Here is a 23,730-nt window from a genome sequence, read left to right on the forward strand (position 1 = left end):
CTAACTGAACCATGTTAAGATAATACATTTTATGAATGACCCGCTAGTTCTGTCCACACACTTTGTTTTAGTAGAGAAGCAAACACACAAAAGTTCTCAGGTTTATAGAGGTATATAGGACTAAACCCATCAACGCCCTGAGTAAACTCAAAGAACTGTAAATACGAGATTCTATCAGCGACCACCCTGCAGGCTTCATGAGCAGTGCATAAGATATACTGTATGTTCTCCCCGGTTCATTAGGTCAGATTCATGCTCTTACAGGACTTCGCTAATAGGGAAGTCCACTGCAGCCATTATTCTGGGAAAAAAAACACATGGAATTCATACGTGCAAACACATTATTAAACCAGATAACTTTAACAAGCATTATTCTGTCAAATCTGTCACCTAAAATTTCATAAAAACCTTCAACTGCACTGACGTTCTGCCGGGGTAGATGACAAAAGCATCCTGAGCAACAGCGACTTTGCTGTTGGTGGGTTTCCTCCGGGTACACTGGTTTCCTCCCAAAGTCCAAAGACATGCAGATTAGGTTAACTGGCATGTCTTTGTGTGTGTGTGTGTGTGTGTGTGTGTGTGTGTGTGTGTGTGTGTGTGTGTGTGTGTGTGTGAGTGCACTGTGATGGACTTGTCACCCTGTCCAGGTTGTATCCCGTCTAGTGGCCCAAAGCTTCCTGCGATAGTCTCCAGGCTTCCCCCTACCCCTGTATGTGGGATAAGTGTTACAAGAGATGGTTTTTGAAAAAATTATAGAATAGAAGACACCAAATAGATCTAGGTTGGACCATGTTAGATCGTGACTCATGCATATTCCAGGAGTCAACTCCATGTCACGAGCTCGGTACGAATCACGTTCACCTGCGATCTGTTTGTTTTTCCACTGTGTTTTGTTCAGTTCTTATCTCTGTCCCGAGGAGTATCTCATAAGACAGATTGCAAAACAGAATCCTTTCAGTTGGTTCGATCACCATGGCAACTTGCCTTACACGGCTAACATTTCCTTGAGGATCCTGTGGAGGCCAGCGTTCGTATGGTGAAAGGATCTCTCTGGCATGCTCAGCACATAGTCAGGTTTTCTGACTGATTTTATACAAAACATGCACATCCTCGAAAAACAGGCTTCTGCATCTGTGTCATCTCCTTGAGCCTCACATCTAATATTCCAAACCAGAAGTCATGCACTGGCTATAACACTAATGTTTTGCTTTTTTTTAGCCAAAAAAAAAAAACCTGGCACCTGCTAACAGTATGCTGCAGTTGATGCAAATGATCAAGGTAAAAAAAAAAAAAAAAAGATAGTATCAAGAGAAATCCACAGTCGCTGTTGCTCAGGATGCTTTTGTCATCTACCCCGGCAGAACCTCAGTGCAGTTGAAGGTTTTTATAAAATTCCAGGTGACAGATTTGACAGAATAATGCTTGTTAAAGTTATCTGGTTTAATAATGTGTTTGCACGTATGAATTTTATGTGTTTTTTTCCCCAGAATAATGGCTGCAGTGGAGTTCCCTATTAGCGAAGTCCTGTAAGAGCATGAATCTGACCTAATGAACAGGAAGTCGGTACCCAGACACATGACCCAGGTCACTTAATGACTTTTCTATGTGCTATAAATAGGCTCTACTGTACATTGAGCCTCTTATAGAGCTTGATATAAAGGCAGCCTTTATTGTTGCAATTTGTTAAAAGGAAAGCAATCGGTCAAAAAAAAAAAAAGACCAACAGCAATGGACTATGTGCTTCTCTAGATTTCATGTTCTTAAATGAATTGCTTGCTTAAGTTCAATTGAAATTTATTTTGTATAGTACTTTTAACAATGGTCATTGTCACAGAGTAGCTTTACACTCACTCACTCATCTTCTATACCGCTTTATCCTGCATTCAGGGTCACAGGGACCTGGAGCACGAGGCAGGGTACCAATCCATCACAGGCCACACACACAGTACAGGCAATTTGGAAATGCCAATTAGCCTAACCTGCATATCTTTGAACTGTGGGAGGAAACCGGAGTACCCGGAGGAACCCACCAAGCACGGGGAGAACATGCACAGGGAAGAGATGGGAATCGAGTCTGGCCGGGAATCGAACCCAGACGTGCAAGGCGACAGTGCTAACCACTACACCACTGTGCTGCGGTAGTAGTAGCTTAGTAGCTTTACAGAATCCCCAAAATATTATGGAACTGAGTATATAATGTGTGAGAAAATATGTATGAATCAGAATGATCAGATTTTCCCTGATGAGCAAGTTAAGGGCGACGGTTTGCAAGGAAAAACTCCCTGAGATGTTAAAAGGAAGAAACCTTGAGAGACTCAACAGGGAACCCATCCTGCTTTGGGTGATAACGGATGACAGGAATTGGTTTGCGGTCATACTGTGTGTTAGGCGGATAGAAGTTCGATGTGATAGAAAATGTGTTTAAGTTAACTTGGAGTCCAGTTCGTTATTAAAGGCTCAGGTACAAAACTGTAGGAAAAGAGCACTCTTGTATGTAGGAAAGTCCTAACCCATTAAGTAACAGCAGTCACAAGTCCTCATTAAAGAACAGCTGTCTGCATCAATCGAGCCTGGGACTGTCTTCATGGTCAAGTGGAAGCGTCCCCAGTCACCACACGCCTCAAAGGAAACCACACGGAGCCTCCATGCGGCGAGACCTCCAACCAGAAGCAGGCAACTGTTGTGTAAGAGGAATACTGCATGAGCAAGAGAGCAAGTGCTATTTTACTGAACGCTTGGTATAACTGAATATTTATGGTATTATTTTACATACAGGCAAATCAAAGCCAGGCAGATAATCAGGAAAACCAAGTTGCTTCTGTGATATTGATTAATTATTTGTTGATTAGTGTGTGACGATTTATTTTGATGAAAAGGAAATGATAAGACTCTTGCACTTACAGTATATTACAGTGACATTTTTACCAGGAAAGCTTGTATCAGAATGCATCATGTTTATTTTGTCCTGGCTGACCAGTCCAGAACACTTACCGGCAGAAGGCCTGGTCATCCAGGGACACCGGAACCTTAGCGACCTTGTGGAAATTGTCAAATTACATTACCTGAGATCATTTGCAACTCTCTCCTTGCACTTTCTCTGGGGGATTGTCCGCTTTTCAGTCTAACCCGGTCAGCCAACCAGGAGCTCCATCGAAGAAGGAAAAGCCGGAACAAAGGAGGTCCATGAAAGGACTCTGCCCAGTGATTATCCAATCAGACGCCGACAATTAGGCCTACCAAGCTCCAACCTGAGAACAATAAAGAAGCCGTACCTGCTGAGGATAAGATGTGTTTGCCCTCCCATTTTACCTTCTTGTGAAGGTGATGACTTTCCCTAACCACGCTGTCCAATCATCGATTGATGCTGTGCACGCTCTGCCTCTTGGCTTCAAGAATATCGCACTCCCTCTGCTCCCTTGCTTCAATGACATTATGTTCTACCCACTTTCCAGCTAGTGCTGGTGTCATCCTCTCCCTGCCTCCTGGCTCCAATGATATCGTTCTCCCTCCACCTCATGGCTTCTATAACATCATGTTCTCTCCATCTCTTGGCTTCAGAGATGACCTCACCCCACCTCCTGGCCTTAGGGATAAGGACCTCACTACCTAGTTTTAAGAAAAAAGGACGTCACTCCACCTCAAGTCCACCTGCTGCCTTCTGACCTCCTGGGAAGTGTTTTTGCTCCATTCCAGCCATGATGTTGTTCTGCCTCTTTGCTTGGTTGATGATGTCATATTACTTATGTGGTCATTAAATTCTTCTCTGGCCCAACTGTGGTCGTTGTTCCTCCCATTGCCCCCACTGCAGCTTTGTCTTTACGAGACTGACATCATAGTTCTTAATGACTGTTCAGGGCCACAAGTTAAAGTTGCTTCAGGAGTAGAAACTTTTGTTGGGTTTGGGTTGTTCGGGGGGCGGCAGGTTAATTGGCACCGTCCTTACTTTGTTTAGCTAATTTAAGCCCATCACCAAAATGCCCCATCACTAACACAACTAAAATCTATAGGGGTGTCCCAGGTGACTCAGGCTGCTAGTGTACTATTAATGCAGGCTCAGTGCCACTGGTTCCATATGGATTTTGTATGGATAGTTTGTTGAGCTGCTGTGTGACTGTTAAAACCCCTGTGTATCCTAATGTAGTCAGCTTTGTGTGACCCTAATAAAAAGGGACCGGTGTGAATGAATCCAACTGTAGAAGCACCTGTGAAAGTAAATTTTATATGAAATTCACTAAAATGCAATAAACACAAGTTTGTGTGTGTGTGCGTGAAAAAAGTACATCGCTGTGTATGAGATGTAACGTATAAAAAAGAAACATTATACGACTAGGCTTTTAAAGATAACAATACAAATTACTTCTAATTCCTTTAAGAGATTACAAAGAGTCGGAGCAGCACACTAACCTACGCTGGAAAAATGATGTGGAGAAAATATGCAAAATATGATGTTTAACTGACTTAATTACGCTTTAGCACATGCCGTGCTAATTATTTTGTGAGAAGTTCTGGGATTGAGTCATGGCTAACCAAAAGTACGCTTTGACTAAAGCACATTCCATTCTTTTCAAACCCAAATGAAATATTTTTCGCTCATCATTATTATGATTTATTTATTTATTTATTACTGCGGAATAGTTACAACCGGTTTTCCCAAAATTAGGCAATACCTCAGATGTTTTCATGTCTAACAATATTAATGTTTCATGGCATTGGATGACCACTAGGTGGCAGAAGAGTGGACGAATTTGGATAGGACTTTTCATGAAGAACATTACAATCTGGGACTGATTTCAGTTCAAGAAACATTTTAAAGTAGGAAGAAAAAAAGAATTATAGTGAATAATAAAGTAATGAAAAAAAAAGTAATGACCGAATCGCAGACAGCAGCTTTTTGTAAAAAAAAATAATTTAGATTCCATATTGTACATAAAGACATTTTCCTGTATTTATGGAATAATAATAATAACTTAATGTAATCCTTATAAATTAAGTTCTATACTATATTATTATTATTATCATTATTATTATTATTATTATTATTATTATTATATGGCGTTAGTCTTGTTAGTTAATTAAACAAATTGCACATAACTTTTAGTGTGCCCGTTTTTTCTTTTGTCCCTTTAAAAAAAATATATTATGCATTTTTATTATGAAAAGACTTTTGAAAAGACAAATGCTTATATTCCACACTTTTGTACCTTCATATATAAATTTTCATGTACTCACGGAAATATTAATATCAATAGAAGAAGAAGAAGAAGAAGAGGAATACCTTCATGTAATAATTATAAATAAAATTCATGTTGTTTTCTTCTTCTTCTAATTGAACAAATTGCTCATAACTTATAGTTTTAAACAATATTAGTTTTTCCCCTTTTTCTTTTTTAATTACTTTTTTCCATGTATTTACATTTTACATTTAATGCATTTTTAATGCATAGACATTTAAAGTGACAAATACAGATATAAGTTAGTTTCTAGATCAAGAATTCCATCATTATTCATGAGAATTTTATGTTCTTGCTGTTCTTAGAGTGAAAAACCAATGCTGATTGGAGAATGTGGTTCACTGAAAAAAAAAAAGATGTGCCAAAACACCCTGCTGAGATTTTTTTTAACTGCCCCAACGCAGGAACTGTGTGCGTGTGTGAACAAAAAAGTCTAAACTAGAGCATCCTTAAAAAAAAAAAAAAAAAAAAAAAAAAAAATATATATATATATATATATATATATATATATATATAAACTAAATAACTAAATGCATTCCAAATTTATTCATACATTATATTTATGCATGACTACCCTCACCCTCCCTCCACACGCCCCATCCACTTACAGTAATCTATCACCCCGGCATCATCCACCATGCAAGCAGGCCCGCCGAGTTACCATGGCAACCGCCTCGGGCCTAGCTTTGCTCCTATTGGCTGGGAGTCAGAGCTTGTCTGCTGAATGTGGTAATTGGCTTGTGGTCTCCAATCATGCTTCGGCATACACACACATACACACACACACACACACGAGTCACCACATGATGATTCCAGTCAGCCAGAGACATATATGGTGTGAGATTGAGCCCAAGGTAATGATCTGATTTTGGTGCATGTCTGAGTGTGTGTTGGAAAGTGAGATATTGGGGAATGCTGGGGTTGCGGTGTGAGGATTTTTGGATATACTGTAGTGTAGTATGTCCAGGAATGGGGGAATTCACAAAGCAAAATAGAACTAAAATATAAAGGAAAAAAACATAAAGCGCTCTTACAGAAATAAAAAATATCAGTAGCGATGTGTCCTTGTCCCTGGGCTCAAACCATCTTTTGTACCATCTTTTTGTATGAATCTTCAGAAATGGATGAGGAATAAGACTAAAGCTTTAAAGCTTCATTGGTGATCTTTTTTTTTTTCTATCTCTATTTCTAAAGGTACAAAAGATGTGATTTTGGTCGTTCCTACCCAGCAACAAGGAAAAGTACAGATTGATATCTTTACTTCTGTATAGTGCATGTTTTAAATGAACTAATTCATACAGATATACAGAATTTGACTGTCAAAGGAGTATACAATACATGTGATACATAACCGAACAAACCATCCATAAGCTTCATTCTGTAAATAAATAAATAAATAAATAATAGCAGACATATTTTTTAAAATGCCAAAAAAAAAAAAAAGCTCCGTATGACTTAAGGGTAAAACGTGAGAGAAGTGGCATGCGTGCCGACTATTTCAGTTTCAAATCATTAAATAATCAACTGATTAAAGAGGAATAATTCAATAATAAATGACAGTAGCCTGAGCTCAAGCTCATTCCTTTTCTCCTTGGTGTTTATTATTTATTTTCTGAACATTGACATGAAATGAATCAATTAATTCTGGCAAAAAAAACATGTCAGCGTGGTATAAAAAAAAGCCTCTGTATTTGGCTGGCCACACCTGAGATGTGGAACCGTACGAAAGGCTGATCGTGTTTGTGTAGGAGTGAGAGGCAAGAGTGTGTGTGTGTGTGTGTGAGAGAGAGAGAGAGAGAGACTATATTTATGCTTTACCAATTAAAAAATACTGTATGTCATTCAGATCTTTTGTAACCCGACATTTTGCAGTCTTAAGAAAGTCTTAAGTCTTGAGTAAGTTTTTTTTCGAACTTCGACTCGTATCGGATGCGGCACACCTGATAAACACCTTCTACTGTACATGTACTCACTCAAACACACGGTACTTCATTCAAGAATAAGAATACAATCAGATCACATGAACCAACCTCCACTGTAAAGGCCAACACACTAACAAGCTTCATTTATACTAACGACAGACCCCTCACTAAGGCATCAGCCACAGGGCCAAAGACATTTTCACTATTTCTGATCAATTCCTGAGGCCACGTCCACATGTACAGTATAAGCGTGATATAAAAAATGTTTAAAAAAAACTAACTGTAAAAGCATTTTCTTTCTTTAAAAAATCTAAATCTGTTCCGGTTCAAGGCCATAGTTTGTCATAAAATGTTACATCGAGCACTTCAAGAATAACGTTAATATTGAAAATCATGTCAAACATGAAAGCGTATGAATACGTGTTGACTCTGCACCAAGAATAAAGCAACCTGAAATGAAATTCCAAACACATTATGTAATAAGAAATTATTACAGACCACAAGGTAACCACCTGGCCAGCAGTCGTGCAGTCGCACGTTCATAGCACACGCAAAACCACAAGTGGATGCTGCGAAGGTTGACGTCAGCATTTAAAAATAAAATAAATAAAATAAATAAATAAAAAAAAAAGGAGAAAGAAACCTTTTTTTAAAACTTCCCTATGCATGGGGACGAGGCCAGAGTGTATAGCGTGGGTTCTGTAAAAGGGGGCGATAACCGACATTCTGTTTGTAGTTCTGCTGTAAACTAAGACATCGCAACATGCCAAAATTTGGCTGTGTTTTCATTGCTTTTGTTGTCAAGTCAAAAAGAATGACACACTCAGTGCAAATTAGTTCCGCACGTACTCAAAGGTACTCAAGTACTCAAAATATTGTAACACTAAAAAAAAAAAAAAAAGTTGTATTACTGATGGAGAAAAGGCCGAGTTAAACATAAAACATTTCAATTTTTTTTTTTTTCAAGTAGGCAATGACCGTCTAATGGTTAGAACCACCGTTTTGGAAAATACAAAAATAGAAATGACCCGACAGATTAGATTTTTTTTTTTTTTTCAGGAAGCTTCGTTTTCACATTTTAATGTACAGTATATGAAGTCATAACATTTTTTTTTTTCCAGGAGTCATATGGCAAGTACGTTCCATTCAGAAAAATAAGAGAGCAAAAGTTTATGTACAGCAAGTGTCTCCCAACTTAAAGCTTGTGGGCTGAAACAAATCAAAAATAAAGCAGACAGTTCTTTCAGGTAGGCCACAGATGGACGGGACTTTGGGTTCAAAATCGCCTCAGCACAAAGTCACATACACATGCTGGCATCCCAGGAACACTCTACTGGGTTGTTGTTGTTGTTTTGTTTTGTTTTTTTTGTTTTGTTTTTTTTTTTTTTTCATTTAAAGCACACTGCAATTACAAAGTCCCAGAACACAAAGCTGACTTACAGATAATAAAAAGCTCATTGTACAAAAAAAAAAAAAACGTTATAGTTCGTCTCCGTACTCACTTTCAATTTGTCCAGAAAATAGTAAAAAGAGGGAAAGAAGAAGTGAAAGGAAATACGGTGCCGTCACGGTGAAGCTCGAGCTCCCCGAACCCTTACGACCTTTCCAACACGATGCCGAGTTTCCACAAAAAGTGTCGCACATACAGTACATACATACACACACGGACGCAACGTCCCCCCCGAAGAGGGTCACGAACACATTATTGCGAATTAAGTGTGCTTTCGTAGGGGTTTTTTTCCCATCCCTTCTTAAAAGTTTCATTTTTAAAACATTATCACAACATGCATCCAAAGTAATTATTATATATATAAAAAAAAGGAACAAACATTAAAGCCCTGTTTTTAAAACAAGGCTAGACATAAATCGTTACTATACACCCTGACAAACACACAGAGAGAATATCTTATATTGGCTTTTTCAAAAAGAAAAAAAGAAAAAAAACAGCAGGGGGGAGGGGGAGTCAGGATAGACGACAGAAAGCAGAAAGTTTGATCTTTTTTTTTTTTTTTTTTTTTTGACGTAGAGTAATACCACCCAAGCTGAACGGCATGCACCTCAGACCTCCTTGAGCTTAAAGGGTATCCGTTCAAAAAGCAAACAACACTTGCGAAGTTTGTGTGTTAAAAATAGACTTGTATTCCCAGGCAAATCCAAAAGCATGTCTCTTAAGACTGCGGGTCTCTCGGATTTCTTTTAATCAACATTCGATTTCGAGGGTGATGTGTTGAGCTCCGTAAGGTGCGCCTTAAAAAAGGAGCTGAATAATACATATCGATTCATCTATCTTTCTTCTCCAGCTGTAATGAGCTCTTTTTTTTTCTGCGTCTGAATAAAGACCTGGTGGCTAAATCTGGTCATGTAACTTTGCTGGTGTCTACCTCTCACAGTGGGGCTGCAGAGAGTGGGCGGCACGACAGCTGAAAAATAGTATTAGCGCTGCTTCACAATCCGAAAGCGACTATGGAAACCGGGAGATCTCATGGCGTTCTTCCTCATCGGTAGTCTGTGCGTTTTTTTTTTTCTTTTCCCGACGAGAACACTCAGAGTCTCTTGCCATTCAAGTGCCCTCTTGAGCCACACGTTAAAACCGACTCTTCAGTGATGAGTCGCTCGGCGCCTCTCGACAGGGTACGGCCGAGTGAACGTGTGCATCAATAGAAATCACTCCCTAGTCGTATAGCTGGAGAAAATGATTAGGGAGACGTGGAAAAGTGTGTGTGTGTGTGTGTGTGTGTGTGTGTGGGTGTGTTTTTTTTGTTGTTGTTGTTGTTGTTGTTCTTTGTTTTTTAATCGCTGAATAAAGAGGAGACAAGTCTGCTGTGCACCAGAAATGAAGAAGGAACCTGTTCTCTCCAGGAAGTGGATGGTTGCAAATTCCCTGCAGGACTGATGCGGTGTTGTGTGTTTCTTTCATGCGAATCGAGCGTCTCTTTCAATCTGCCGGGTTGGTTTGTCGTGATGAGGCTGTGGAGGCAGAGGCTGGGTGGCTGCAACCCAACGTGTAATGGAGATTAATTCAGCATGATGTAAGCAGAGGCTTTTTCCTTCAGTTGCCGCAGACACAGGTGACAACTCCAGCTCCCTGTAGTGGACAGGTCACAATGCATATCTTTACACTTCAAACAACATTTTACAGATTTACCTTTTTCTGTTACAGTCATCTATAGAATAGGGACGCATCAATACCTATACTGGTATCGCATATCGATCTGATACGATGTTCTGATCAGAGCATCAAATACCGCTTGGTACGAGAAAAAGCAGGGTTTTTTTGTTTAATATACACATCACAGTGCAGGGAAATTATTTTCTTTATATATCCCAGAGGAGATCAGACATTCTCAGACTGATTTGACCACAAGTGACATCAGTGACACCAACAGGAATATACAGTACATACCATAGAACGGCTACTTCACTTTTGTCGGCTACTTTTAACGTCTCTGTGCAACGCACTCAGTGTGTGAGCGAGCAAGATTGATTAACCAATATCACACTCATGCTGTTGTGCTGAATATCAGCACGGCTGTGACATTTTACATTTAGCAGACGCCCTTATCCAGAGTGACTTACATTTTTATCTCATACATCTGAAGATTAAGAGCCTTGTTTAAGCCCAACAGGGACAACTTGGTGGTTGTGGGATTTGAACCTGCGACCTTTCAAACCCTAGTCCAATGCCTTAACCACTAGGCAACCCCTCACCAGTACGCCAACGATTGGATCACAGCCGTGCTGATATTCAGCACAACAGCACAACTTCAATTATTATCAACAGAGTATGATTTGTTGGCTTTTTTTTTTTAACTCCGCCAACAAATATCCTGCTGCGCCAGGCTTAACTAACTAACCGCGACTACAGTAATTAACAGGGGTGGAAGGCATTTTAAATTCTACTGGTACTATGTAGCCAAAAGGTGAGGAGAGTTAACTTTAGAGGTGGTAGACAGTCCTGTAAATCCTACGTTTTTCTTAATATTTTTCGCTTATTCCTATTTAGAATATCAGCTCCAGGTTCCCAGGTAAATTCTTAAATAGTGTTAAATGAAAAACTAGTGCACTAGGGTGTACAAGCCCTTGTTCCACACACACCAAGAAGTGTCCATTAGGGGTTAGAGAGAGATTTGGGATTGAGCCTTGTGATAGAAACGAGTTAGCTTTTTATAGCCCATGGTAACTATGAACAGAACAACATGGACCGATTCGAAACAACTTTTTTCAAGTAGACAAAGTGTTGCTTAAAGTGGTCCAGCGTTATCACGTGTGTGTTCTTGCTGAAAGTGGTTTCATGACCGGTTGTGAATGTGGGTTTTGACAGGCAGCTGCTCTCTCCTCAGTACTGCATCCCATATCGACCTACTTTCACCCATGCTGCAACCAACGGTTAGTGTAATTAACCTGTGATTTCGAGTGATACATATAATTAAACATACCAGTGCTTTTAGCACCACTCGTGGAATGCCTCTCGTCCAATCAGATTGCTTGGTCAGAAGTAAGTGTTGTATAATTCAGTTTTTTTGCATGTTGCCAAATACAACGGCACCATAAAAACCCTGATTACACTACCGGTGCCTCTGGTATACATTGAAGTGTACTGAACAAATGACAGTGATCTGGACACATTTCACATGTACGAGTAACTTCTTACAGCATTAATTAGTGTCTTAAATAGAAACTGCGAGGGTAGCTAATCTGCGAGGGCAGAGCAGCATCATTATAATTACTTTGTGCACATACAAAGGTACTGAACCGAGTAAGAGCTTGGGTTCTGCCAGCACTGAGCACTGAGCCATGTGTGACTATGATACTGCTCCGTGCACTCAGGTCACCCGGCCTCACCTTTTCTATAAAAGATATCATTTAAACCGTGTAAAGAAAATGGTATTGATGCATCCTTATTCTATTTTTATCAAACTATTTCTTAATCTGTATCATGTAATGAAAGATTTAGAGATGCATACCCTCTGGAGGTTCGGACATAGGTGGACTTAGACAGTACATATGATACCCTCGATCACAATCGTCACAAAATAAAAGCTGATCCTATAGCCAGGAATTTGAAAACACAGATAGAAAAAGAAAGTCAGTATTCTGGATATGCTTAGCCCATCTGAAGGTGTTATTAGCTTATAAAAAAAGGATTGAAAGTAAACAGGTGAACTGTAACTGACGTCATTCTCAGAGGTGCCACACAGGCTGCATGACTTGCACTCGATGCACTGCCAGCGGTAAGTCCTCACTGCTGCTGTCATGTTGACGGTGAACTGCAGGCAGGACGGGTGGCCTGGGCAGAAAGAAAGAAAAAAAAGAGAGAGAGTTTTATATTTTATATCTGATGACACTTCGTGCCTTTACACAGAATTGTACAGTAGAATCTATGCCGAGGTGCATTCTGGCACTGCTTTACCTTTAAATTGTCACCTTACCACTGTGCATGTCCCATATACAGTATTATAGGTGACCGCTGTGGTTTATTTTATACAGTCGTTGGTAACATTTGAATTTGTTGTAGTTTACACATGTAATTCAATATTATTTAAAAAAATTTAAACCGACATCTTTGCAGTTTGGAAACAGTCCTTTTATAACTCCAAAACTTTTAAAGTAAAGGTTTTAGATATTTAATCTGCAGTACAGTCCACATAGTCCAATACACCACAGTCTGGCTAAACAACTGATGCTTAAATATTTACTTCAACCGTATATCAAGGTGTTTGTGAAATCTATTTATACATATAATAAAACTGTAAAGTTTAGGTCTCTGTACATTTAAAATAATTGCAATAAAAATCATTTGTTGGACGTAAGATGAATAATAGGACACGTCAAGATGGTTTTTGGAATTTTTTTCAGTCTGTCTGTCTGTTTGTGCATGCATCAAGTAAAAACTATTAAACAAATTTTTATTGTGTTTTTCCAAGTGTATTTGGTCGAACTTGAGGTAACATATAGGCTTTGTTTCATCACAATCCGCACACAGGAAAAAAAGATCTGCTACTTTGAAATTTAAATAGAAAACGCCCTTAAATCTTTAAAAAATCAACCTTGAAAAATCATCAGATGGCACTGTACATTTTTTTAATAACGGTTATTGAAATCTACTTAATCTCACACCTGCATTCTGCGCCCTTTATTGTAACAATTCAAAATTTTAGTTCATTCCAAAATTCATCAGATGGCGCTATACATTTTTTAAAACTTAAATTTCATGCCTACACGGGCACATCTAGTACATAATATGTGTAAATATACACTAATCAGCCACAACATTTAATCCCAAAACATTGAGCCCAATATAGTACAGGTTCCCCTTGTGGGGCAGCTCATGGCTCTACAAGACCTCTGGGAACGTACTGTGGTGTCTGGCACAGGAACGTTAGCAGAAGACCTTTTGGGTGCTGTGTGTTTCAGGGTGGTGATTCTCTGGATCAGACTTGTTTGTCCTACACTTTCCATGGATGCTTGGTCGGATTAAGATCTGGGGAATTTGGAGGCCCGATCAACCACTATCAAGGCCTGCATTGACTTTCATCAGGAATCTTTGCTACTTTGGTTTTTCAGTAGGATTAGACTGGACAAGACAGCCTTTGGTCCCTACAGGCACATATGATCCTTGGATGCCCATGATTTTCTCATCAGTTTACTGTATAATTAATAATCAATGTTATTCACTTCACCTGACGGTGGTGTTAGTGTTACAGCCGATCGAGCTATTTCCACTCTTCATGAAGATAAGCACACTAGATATATAAACAGAATTAAACACAAAGTGAAAAAAGATTTCTTGAGATGATCATCACAAAATGATTTAACCATTTCTGTATTGCTTTGGAAGTACGTTTGCTTCATAAGCTTGTTGAAAGCTGTATATACGATATATGACCAAGTCTGAAACTCACAGCAAGCACGAACAGGTTTCGGTCGGAAATCTGTTGACACCTGGAAGAATTCATGACTCCATCACTCTTCAGAAGAATCCCTGAACCACCAAAACAGGTCAAAACCGTCTCTGATCCACATTCATATTTAATTGTGAGGGAATCAAGGTTAGGTTTTTTCCCTCTTTTCTCAAACATGATGATGGAAGACATGAACAAAATGTTTGACTTTAGTCTTATCTGACATCGACATATGATTTCAACAGGGTGAAGATCAGCCTCTGTATGTTGTGAGATGTTCACAGGAAGTGCCTCCTTGTTATAACATACAAATTGCTAACAAGCCATTACAAGAATCAAACAAACCCTGCAGTTCTGCTGTGATCTTTAGGCATATTTTCCCTCCTTCACCACCACCTCCTTCTCCTCGCTGTGTGGGGGCGGTGTGCAAATTTGTCAACCTCCTCACAAGTTTCCAACTTTGTTAGACATGTCAAAATTTTTGTTATGAAATCTAACTTCTATGCTATGAATAACTCTTCTCTTTATCTCTGCATACACACAATCGATGGAGTAATCTCTTATTTTTAAAATGTGTGAAATCTATGTTGTCTCCTCAGCCTAAAGAACATACAGCCTACAGAATGATACCGTACAATATGAGACTCTTCATTAATATTCACTTTTACACATATAGTTTTTGCTTATTATTTTTAAGGGTGCCAATAATTCTCGATTGGACTTTCCACCAGATTTTCCACCAAAACAAATTTAGCTTTTCAGTTCGTTCCAAGAGTGGTTGAGTGTGGTTGAGGTCTGGCCTCTTTGCAGGACCTCGGTGTCATGCTCGGGCTGATTAGTTCCAGTAAAGGAGATGTTTTTAATGCTACAGTATACAAAGGCATTCTGAACATGTGTATAGAGAAAAAAAGACATATAAGGGTGATGGTCAAATGTCCATATAAATATTGTCAAAACTTCTCAAAATTTTCTCTCGGCTGTTCTCTTTTAGGGGTCTCCACAGCGAATCATCTGCCTCCATCTAATGATATTCTCTGCATTCTCTTCTCTCCCACCAACTAACTTCATGTCCTTTCTTACTGCTTCCATAAATCTCCTCTTGGTCTTCCTCTAAACCTCCTGCCTGACCTCAGCATCTTTCTACAGATATATTCACAATCTCTCCTCAGAACCACCTCAAACTGGCCTCTCTGACTTTATCTCCAAAACATCTAACATGGGTTGTCCCTCTGATGGACTTATTCCCTATCCTATGCACCCTTGTCACTCCTAAAGAGAACCTCAACATCTTCCCCTCTGCTACCACCAGCTCTGCCTCCTAGTGCCACTGTCTCTAAGAGCATCGCTGGTCTCAACACTGTCCTAAACACCTTTCCTTTCTTTCTGACACTTTTCTCCATCTGTTCCAACCTGCCTGCTCCACACCTCTTCACCTCCTTTCCACACTCTCCGTTGTTCTGGACCGTTAACCCTAAGTACTTAAAGTCCTGCACCTTCTTTACCTCTGCTCCCTGTAGTCTCACTGTTCTACTTGGGTCCCTCTCATTCACACACAAATATATAAGAGGGACCCAAGTGCTATTTGGTCAAATAGTGTGTATATATAAGAAAAGTTTTTTGGAACACTTTAAAAATAAAGTTTAAGATAGATAGTCAAGAATTAGACGTCTACGAAGTAGGTATGATATATAAAAATATATATTGTGCTGTATGTGTGGCTTCCTGTCTCATTGTAAAAGGCCACCTTGAATCACTTAAATTAGAGTTGGTAGCACAAAACATCATTTTAGACTTAATCATTTTAGACTCATTTAGTGTCTGAGAGTGGACGTAAAAGAAATCCTTAAATGTCATGTACGTATTTGATGGAATACTGTACAGGTTGCACCATAGATTTTTTAAATCTATAATAATCCTAAACCTTTGCTTCACTACATTTAAAGTTTCCTTAAGCGTTTTATTCCTCATACTGTACCTGATCGTCCACAGTCTGCACAGGAGATAAGATCCTCTGGGCAGCCCGTCTTTTTCGAGCCTCCGAGGCAGAAGTCACAGTAGCCGTTGGGGATGACCGAGCCATCTGCTGCTTTTTTGGCTGTAGTATGACAGAAAAGGGGGGCAAAAATTAGTGCACTAGAGGACAGATTCTGCCCTGATGTCTGTTCCGGTCTATATAAGCCTCCAGAATGGAAGGAAAAACATGAAATCTTCATGTGAACTAAAGGCTGTACTGTATAGTTACTGTTATAGAGTTAGTGCTGCAAGTTACTAATGATTCGTCTTTAAAGAAGATATATTCTGCAAAATATTTTTTTTGTCATTTTTAAACATTCAAATAAACTTAAAAACAAGACCTTTTTTCATTTTCGTCTTCATCAGGGCTTAAACAAGAAAATTTGATGTTTTTTTTTTTTACCCTAAAAAAAAAAAACCTCCCCTGGGTTATATGTAGTGCAGTAACAACAACCCTTAGGGGGGCATCTGAGACCTGTTAAAGAAATATTCATATATGAGACTTTTAAAATTCCCATGTCATTTTCCCTTCCCTGACACCCAGTCTAAAGGTATAAAAATATATTGAGCATTAGTATTATATATCTGTATCAAAAATGAAAAAAAAAATGGAAATACAAACAAGCCAAAACTAAAGCCGTGATCAACTGCGAAGTAGTGAGCATTAACCAATCATCACTTCATTTAACGTAAGAAAATGAAGGTTAACAAGACAGTCGCTGAGCAGTGAGTTTTCTCTCCTGTGCTAGCGTACAGTACTGAAGCTTTGACTTTCCCTGCACTGCTCACTTACTGTACAAGCACGTCGTGGGGGAGGGGACGGAATTTCTCTACACCGGGATGCCTGCGGCTCTGTTAAATATTGTCACAGGAACAGAGGGGATGCTGGGAACTGTGAGACAGGTACGCCACAGGAGGTTACTACGTTATATCATTAACAAGGAAGACAAGTTAGTTGGCAGCTTTCACACCCAGCTACTTACACGCTGGCTTCACACGATCGCAGCTGAACACTTCAGTCTGTCTCCCAAAGGGGAGAAGTGAAGAGTGAATGCAAGAGAGGCTTGAAGCGGCTAAATATCAGACCAAGAAAAAAAAAAACGTTTAGGTGCACTAATAGAAAATGTGGGTATGGGATTGTTGTGCTCCTCCAGAGAATAGCTAATGTTCAGGCATCAGCTCTCTCACATACATGCGCGCGCACACACACACATACACACATACACACGCACAAAACCAGCCGGGTGATTTGGAGAGCTTGGGTTCTCTCTGGTGAGGTCATTAATCCACCCCCATCCCCTGAGATTCTAACATCGGAATGAAGTGTGTGTGTGTGTGTGTGTGTGTGTGTGTGTGTGTGTGTGTGTGTGCTGGAGAGGTGAAGGGACTGTTGCAATGTTCCTTTTTTAGGATTCTATTGGTCTGTTCTGCTGTCTAATCCCCAGAGGGAGAAAGGGAAAGACAGAAAGAGAGAGAGAGCGAGAGAAAACCTCTGATCAGGATGAAAAGCAGACAGGACTAGTCAGTGCAGTATTAAAAAGCTGTGGTCCGTATGTGCTACATGGACCCACATCGCCACAAATCCCACAAACATCCGAGCTCCAGCCAACATCACGTGTGCTGTCCAGGGTCCTGAAGTCTTTCCTACTATGGACTGTTCGCGGAATGGACTTAAGAGTGCATAGTGAAAATTTAAAGATGCATTACTCAATTGTGTTAACTGCTTGCTTATATAAATAATTAAAAAAATTTTTAAATGTAACCATGACGAGGAAAAAATAATGACTTGGCATTTAAATTTTTATTAAAAACTCTGAATTCTAGTCTGAAACGCCTGTTTGTGTGTGAAGGGGCCTAAGACCTTAAAGACAGAGCTTCATAACCATAGACAGGATTCATTGGCAGGCGTTACGGTGTAGAGAAAGTCCGTCCCCTCCCCCACTACATGGTTGTACAATAAGTGAGCAGTGCAGAAAGTCTAAGCTTTCGAGACTGACTTAAGAGTGCAGAGTGGGATTTTAAAGGACCATTACTCAATTTTGTTCACTGCTTGCTTGTACAAATAACCTTTTAAAAACCTAAAACATGACAGAAAAAAACAATGAGTTAAGCCATGGCATTTAAGTTTATTAAAAAACGTGACTTCGAGTCTGCTTGTTTGTGTTTGGAGCCGCCTAAAAAGACAAAGCTTTCAGGACACAGCCAGGAATCATTCAAATGTCAAAAACATCTTCCTTTTACATCGCACAGGCAGGGTGGAGTTTGGTTAAACACAATGTGTCTCAGTTACGCACAATACTTTTGGATAGTATCACTATCACTATCTAATTGCAACATTAAAATTGATGCTTTGGCAGTAAATGCACTCAAAAGACTAAAGAGGCTTATCACCGTACTGTGGCATAAAGTTTTCTGTAAATATCAATCAGTTTTTATACCTTCATTCACTAGATATTTCATTACCTAGTCCCAGTTTGACTTGAACACCCCTTGTAAATTTGCAGGCATTTTATTTATAATGTTGCATTCTAAAATTGCCTCTTGCTTTGATGTTGCACTGTGATGCATTTTATAGCAAAAATGGGGGCAAGAGAAGAACCAATCCTATTTCTGACTTCAGTACACATTTTGGATTCCTGACATTTTTTCAGGTTCAAAGGCGATGGCTTTTGATTAAAGGCAGTGGGTTAGCCTCTACTGAAAAAATCCTGTCCCTGAAGCTTCTGCTTAAGAAAAATCTTGACAGCAATTTTCATAATCTACATGCACCCGCGAAAACATGGACGCATTAGACTTTATACTCTGAAAAACTCTGAAAATGATTCTATGCAGCTAGCAGTTAGTAAAATATATCCCCTGATATAAAGCCATGTGCATAAAGCAAAATGCTCGTTCTTGTTCTGTAATGTATGTAAATAGTACATACTGCATGTATTTATTACTATATATATATATATACACTAGCAACAGAGGAAGCCTATACATTTAAAGTAAGATGATTCATAAAGAGAGATGCTGAAGTGCAGGAGGCAGGTTTTGTAGGATCTGCAAAGCGTGTAGAGAGTAGAGAAGTGAAGCTGCGAGAGACAGCGCACGGTAAATAAGAAAGCGAGCAAATCTCCATGGCACTCTCGCTGAGAGCAGAGCATCTAATGTCTATAATTAGAGCAGCAGGCAAGTGCTGAATGCTGAATTATCGTAAACCTATGTACTGTACTTGTATACCCGTGTACTGTATAAGGCTAAAAATGGTAGAGTGCGACGGATCTCTCATTCTTGTTGTTCTCTTTGACTCTCGCGGAGCAGTAAATACCGCGATGTAGTGTCTAGCATTGTACGACACGCGATCCGACATTAAAGCAGCATTAAAAAAAAAACAAAAAAAAACAGCATTACAAGAGGAACAAAGGAACATGTGCAGGGAATGCATGCAAAACAAACGATGTGTATCTCTTGGATTCCTTGGAAGCAAAAAAAAAAAAAAAACTATTTATCACTAATCTAGAAAGAATTTTCATGAAAAGGAAGAAGCTTGCGGAAATCTTTTGTCTTGCTGTCATTTATTTCGACTGCAGACTGTTCTCACTGTTCCCCATGGAGCAGCAGCGAGATTGCCGAGTGTCTCTTTCTATGCTTTTTTTTTCCCTTCAGGATGACGAGGTCTTGGAAAATGATTCAGCAGCTCATGTCATATATATATATATATATATATATATATATATATATATATATATATATATATATGTGTGTGTGTGTGTGTGTGTTTGTGTGTGTGTATGTATACAGTTAGATAGATAGATAGATAGATAGATAGATAGATAGATAGATAGATAGATAGATAGATAGAAGACATACACAGGGCCTTCCTCTGATCTGTCTAACTAAATGCATTAATCATCTAAATGCCAGTTACTCAAAGCCTGCAATGTAAAGAGTAAGAAAAGGGGAAAAAAAAACTAAAAGAAGAGAAGCATAACCAGATTCCATGTATTTCTGTAGCCCATGATCCTTCCCATATCTCCATTTCCCTGTGCTGCACTCGTCCAATTACAGGAAGAACACAGGCAGAACAGCACACTTCATAGCTTTCAAGTGTGTCTGCAACCCCATGGGAATGAAAAAATAGAGACAGCGAAAGACATTCCTAAAACACCCCACCACCCTTTTTTTTTTTTCCATCTCCACTCTCTCTGACTGGATGGTTCTTTCTTTCTCACTCCCTCTTTCAGCCTCGCATGTCTCTTTTTTTCACATGGCTCCAGAGGAACTAAATCAGATTCTGGTCGGATCGGGCCGTCCCTAGCTGGTCGATAAGGTCTTATTGAATTAGCACTTCCACAGGAATTACCCACAACCACCTGTTTCGCCGCCCCATGCCATACACTCAATACAGACGTACACACATTGCGCATTGCGGCCATTAACCAAAACCAACAAACACATCACGGTGCGACAATGCTCTCTATTTGAGGTGAGCCACGAGACCCACAATACAACCACAGTAAAGCAAGCTGAAATGTGTGAGGGGGAAAAAATTACACAAGACTCTTTTACTCTTTAGAGCTCAGCTTGCTAAACTTAAATCTCAGGAAGAGAGCAATCTAAAATGATGCAACCAAACAAGACATAAAATCTTCCATGTACAGATTAAGAGCTCCATTTATTCACATATTCACGTCAACCATTAGAATGAGGGGCGAAGTATGATCTGCAGTGACTCCGGGATGGCTGCGGGTGCCAGATGGGCTGGTTTGAGGATTTCAGAATCTGCTGATCTCCCGGGATTTTCACACACAACAGTCTCCAAAGTGTTACACTGAATTGTGAGAAGCGCAAAACGACCGGACAGGTCCAAGCTGACAGAAAGGCGACCACATGGTAACCAGTCTCTCGAACCGTGATGAGCAGAGAAGCCTCTCAGAACTGACAACACTGTCAGTCTCTCGGTCTGATAGATCTTGATTTTCCGAAGCAATATGCAGATAACAGGGTCAGAATGTGACATCATGCGCGTAAAAGCATTGACCCAGCTTGGTTCGTGTCAGGAGTTCAGGGTGCTGCTGGTGGTAAAGGTGATCTAATGGTATGGGAAAAAGTCATTTTCATGGCACGCATCCAGTCGCTTAAAAACAAGTAAGCATCATTTTGATACAACAACCATAAACAAATCCATAAACACTGCAATCGTGTTAACAAGAATTGTGCATGTGTACATTTTTGTCTGTTTGCTTCATCATTTTTTTCTGAAGTTGTTTGATTGAAATGTACAATTGGGAAATGCCACATAAATATATGCATACTCGCTATATCTTGCACTCGCATAACTTACACAGATGATGAAAGAAAAGCTGTTACTCTGGAAACTACCACACTGCAGTTTTTTTTTTTTAATGTAACACCACAATTTTTATTAAAATATAATATATACGTATAGCCATTTAATGATGTCTCTTTTTTATTATATTATATATTTTATCTATCTATCTACAATATATATACACACTATACACTAATAATAAAGATGTCGTGACTGTACATTAAAAATATTTGTGAAAAAATTATTTAGGAAGATATAAGATGAGTAATAAAACACAGCAAGATAGTTTTTGGAATTTTTGTCTGTCTGTTTGTCTGTTTGTTTGTGCACCCATCACATAGCAACTACCGAACAAATTTTAATTGGGTTTTCACAGCCTTATTTGGCCGAGTTTGAGCCAACATATAGACTTTGTTTCAATGCAATCGGTCCATGGGAAGAGAAGATATGCTAATTTGCATTATAAATAAAAAAACAACCTTATGTCATTGAAAAAATCATTGATTGGCATTGTACATTTTCTTAATCTGCGGTTATGAGTGTGCAAATTAAATCAATTTAATAAACGCTCAATCTCACGCCTTCATTCCATGCACATAAAACTTTTTGTTCATTCCAAACTTTGTATATATATATATATACTCTGTATATATTCTGTATATAGTAAAGTATAGTATTATATATTAAAAACATCCACTGTGCATAGTATATGCAATTAAATCAAGTCTTTTGTTGGTTGGTTCAATGAATTAAAGGAATTGATCAGTTTTTAATTCAGAATTAATGAAAAATAATTTAGGTCTTTATTTTAAATAAATGAATCATTTACAAACATTAAATAGTCAAAAATGTAATCATTTAAAAATATACCACAGCTTTGGCAAAAAAATCTAATTACTTCTGTCTTCTTCTTTTGAGTTTTATGGACAGTTATTTCAGTACCGCCACCTACTGGACTGGAGAGTGGAGCAGAGGACTAGCACAAGAACAAGACAGGACATTTAAAAAATCACCGACACAAGTTACATAGATGTACATGTCAGTGTTTATTAGATAGTTTTGATAGTTTTAATATTTCAAAAGCTGTAAGAAATATAGCTGACTGTAAACATTGGTGTAACTGAATTCAAATTCTAAAAAAAGTCAAATAGATACAAATAAAAAGGAGCAGTATGATAGAGTCGAGAGACTGGTTTAAGCTGATTGGTTAAAGCTACGGTATTTCAAATGACACAAATTCCTTGTGGTCGTGATGAGATAAAAAGCTCTCTCTCCATAGAAATATTTTGTGAAAATCCAAGCAGACCATTCTGTCTAACACCGACAACCGTTTCTCCCCCAATCTGATGTCTGATGTGAGCATTAATTGAAACTCTTGAAGTGTATCTGCAGAATTCCGTCCACTGCACAGCTGCTACATGATTGGACGACTGAATAATTGCATGAATGGACAGAGGACAGAAATACTGTATAAGACAGAGCTGGTTGTGTAAGTGTAAATAATAAAGAAGGATGTGCGGGGAGAAATCTGTCACATACTCGTCAGCTAAACCTACTTCTACTTATAATATCTAACTGTTCCTTCACACGTACGCTACTGCAGTCTCAATAAAACCTCCCACAGAAATGTGTATAGAACATATTGGCATTGAAACAGGGCACCCACTGCAACACATTAACAGATGCAGCCATGCAGATTAAAAAATGCTAACAATCGTACAATCTCTCTCTCTCTCTCTCTCTCTATCTCTCTCTCTCTCACACACACACACACACACCATCAGTACCCTGGACACAGATTTATGCTGGTGCAATTTTGCATAATAACCTTTTTTAGGCTGCTGCATTTCTTGCTTTTTTTCCCCCTTCCACATTGCATCTATGTCACATGACACTGGATCTTAAACAGCGTGACATTGCAAAGGAACCAAATGACGATTTTTCGTGTGTGTGTGTGTGTGTGTGTGTGTGTGTGCTTGATAAAAACGGATCCATATCCTGAGCACACACACATACACACAAACATGACCTTACGGAGTGCAAACGTACTGTACAAGGAATGCGTCACTTGTGCTGTCCCTTGTGCGCACATACTGTATACCCATTCATGTGACAACAATAATATAACGTTCAGCTTAAAATCATAGCAAGACAATACAAAACCTCAAGCTTATAATGAATCTGTATCACCTTATCCGGCTTAACCGCACTGGATTATCGGTTTCACCGAGTGCAGCCGGGGGGTTTTGTGATTTAAAGGCCTCTATTGCATTGGACCTGTCCAGTAGAGGACTTCACAACAATCAGTAGAGCTTTCTTTGCAATGCATTGTTTTTCCTCCTGTC

At 39.1% G+C, this 23,730-nt stretch overlaps 1 protein-coding gene across 2 annotated transcripts in view; it reads right to left on the minus strand.

Moving 5' to 3' along the window:
* Window positions 1-9,931: 9,931 nt before the first annotated feature.
* Window positions 9,932-23,730, minus strand: part of dpf1 (double PHD fingers 1) — a 60,280-nt gene continuing 46,481 nt past the window's right edge. For both annotated transcript variants that reach the window (XM_053507587.1, XM_053507588.1), the window contains 4 exons: window positions 16,031-16,150; window positions 12,328-12,440; window positions 12,118-12,199; window positions 9,932-10,238 (listed from right to left, as the gene is read on the minus strand). In XM_053507587.1, coding sequence (XP_053363562.1) covers window positions 10,168-10,238; window positions 12,118-12,199; window positions 12,328-12,440; window positions 16,031-16,150 — 386 coding nt within the window. In that variant the 3' untranslated portion in view covers window positions 9,932-10,167. The remainder of the gene's footprint in view (window positions 10,239-12,117; window positions 12,200-12,327; window positions 12,441-16,030; window positions 16,151-23,730) is intronic.

This window comes from Clarias gariepinus, chromosome 11 (assembly GCF_024256425.1).
Source record: "Clarias gariepinus isolate MV-2021 ecotype Netherlands chromosome 11, CGAR_prim_01v2, whole genome shotgun sequence".
NCBI classification, from domain to species: domain Eukaryota; kingdom Metazoa; phylum Chordata; class Actinopteri; order Siluriformes; family Clariidae; genus Clarias; species Clarias gariepinus.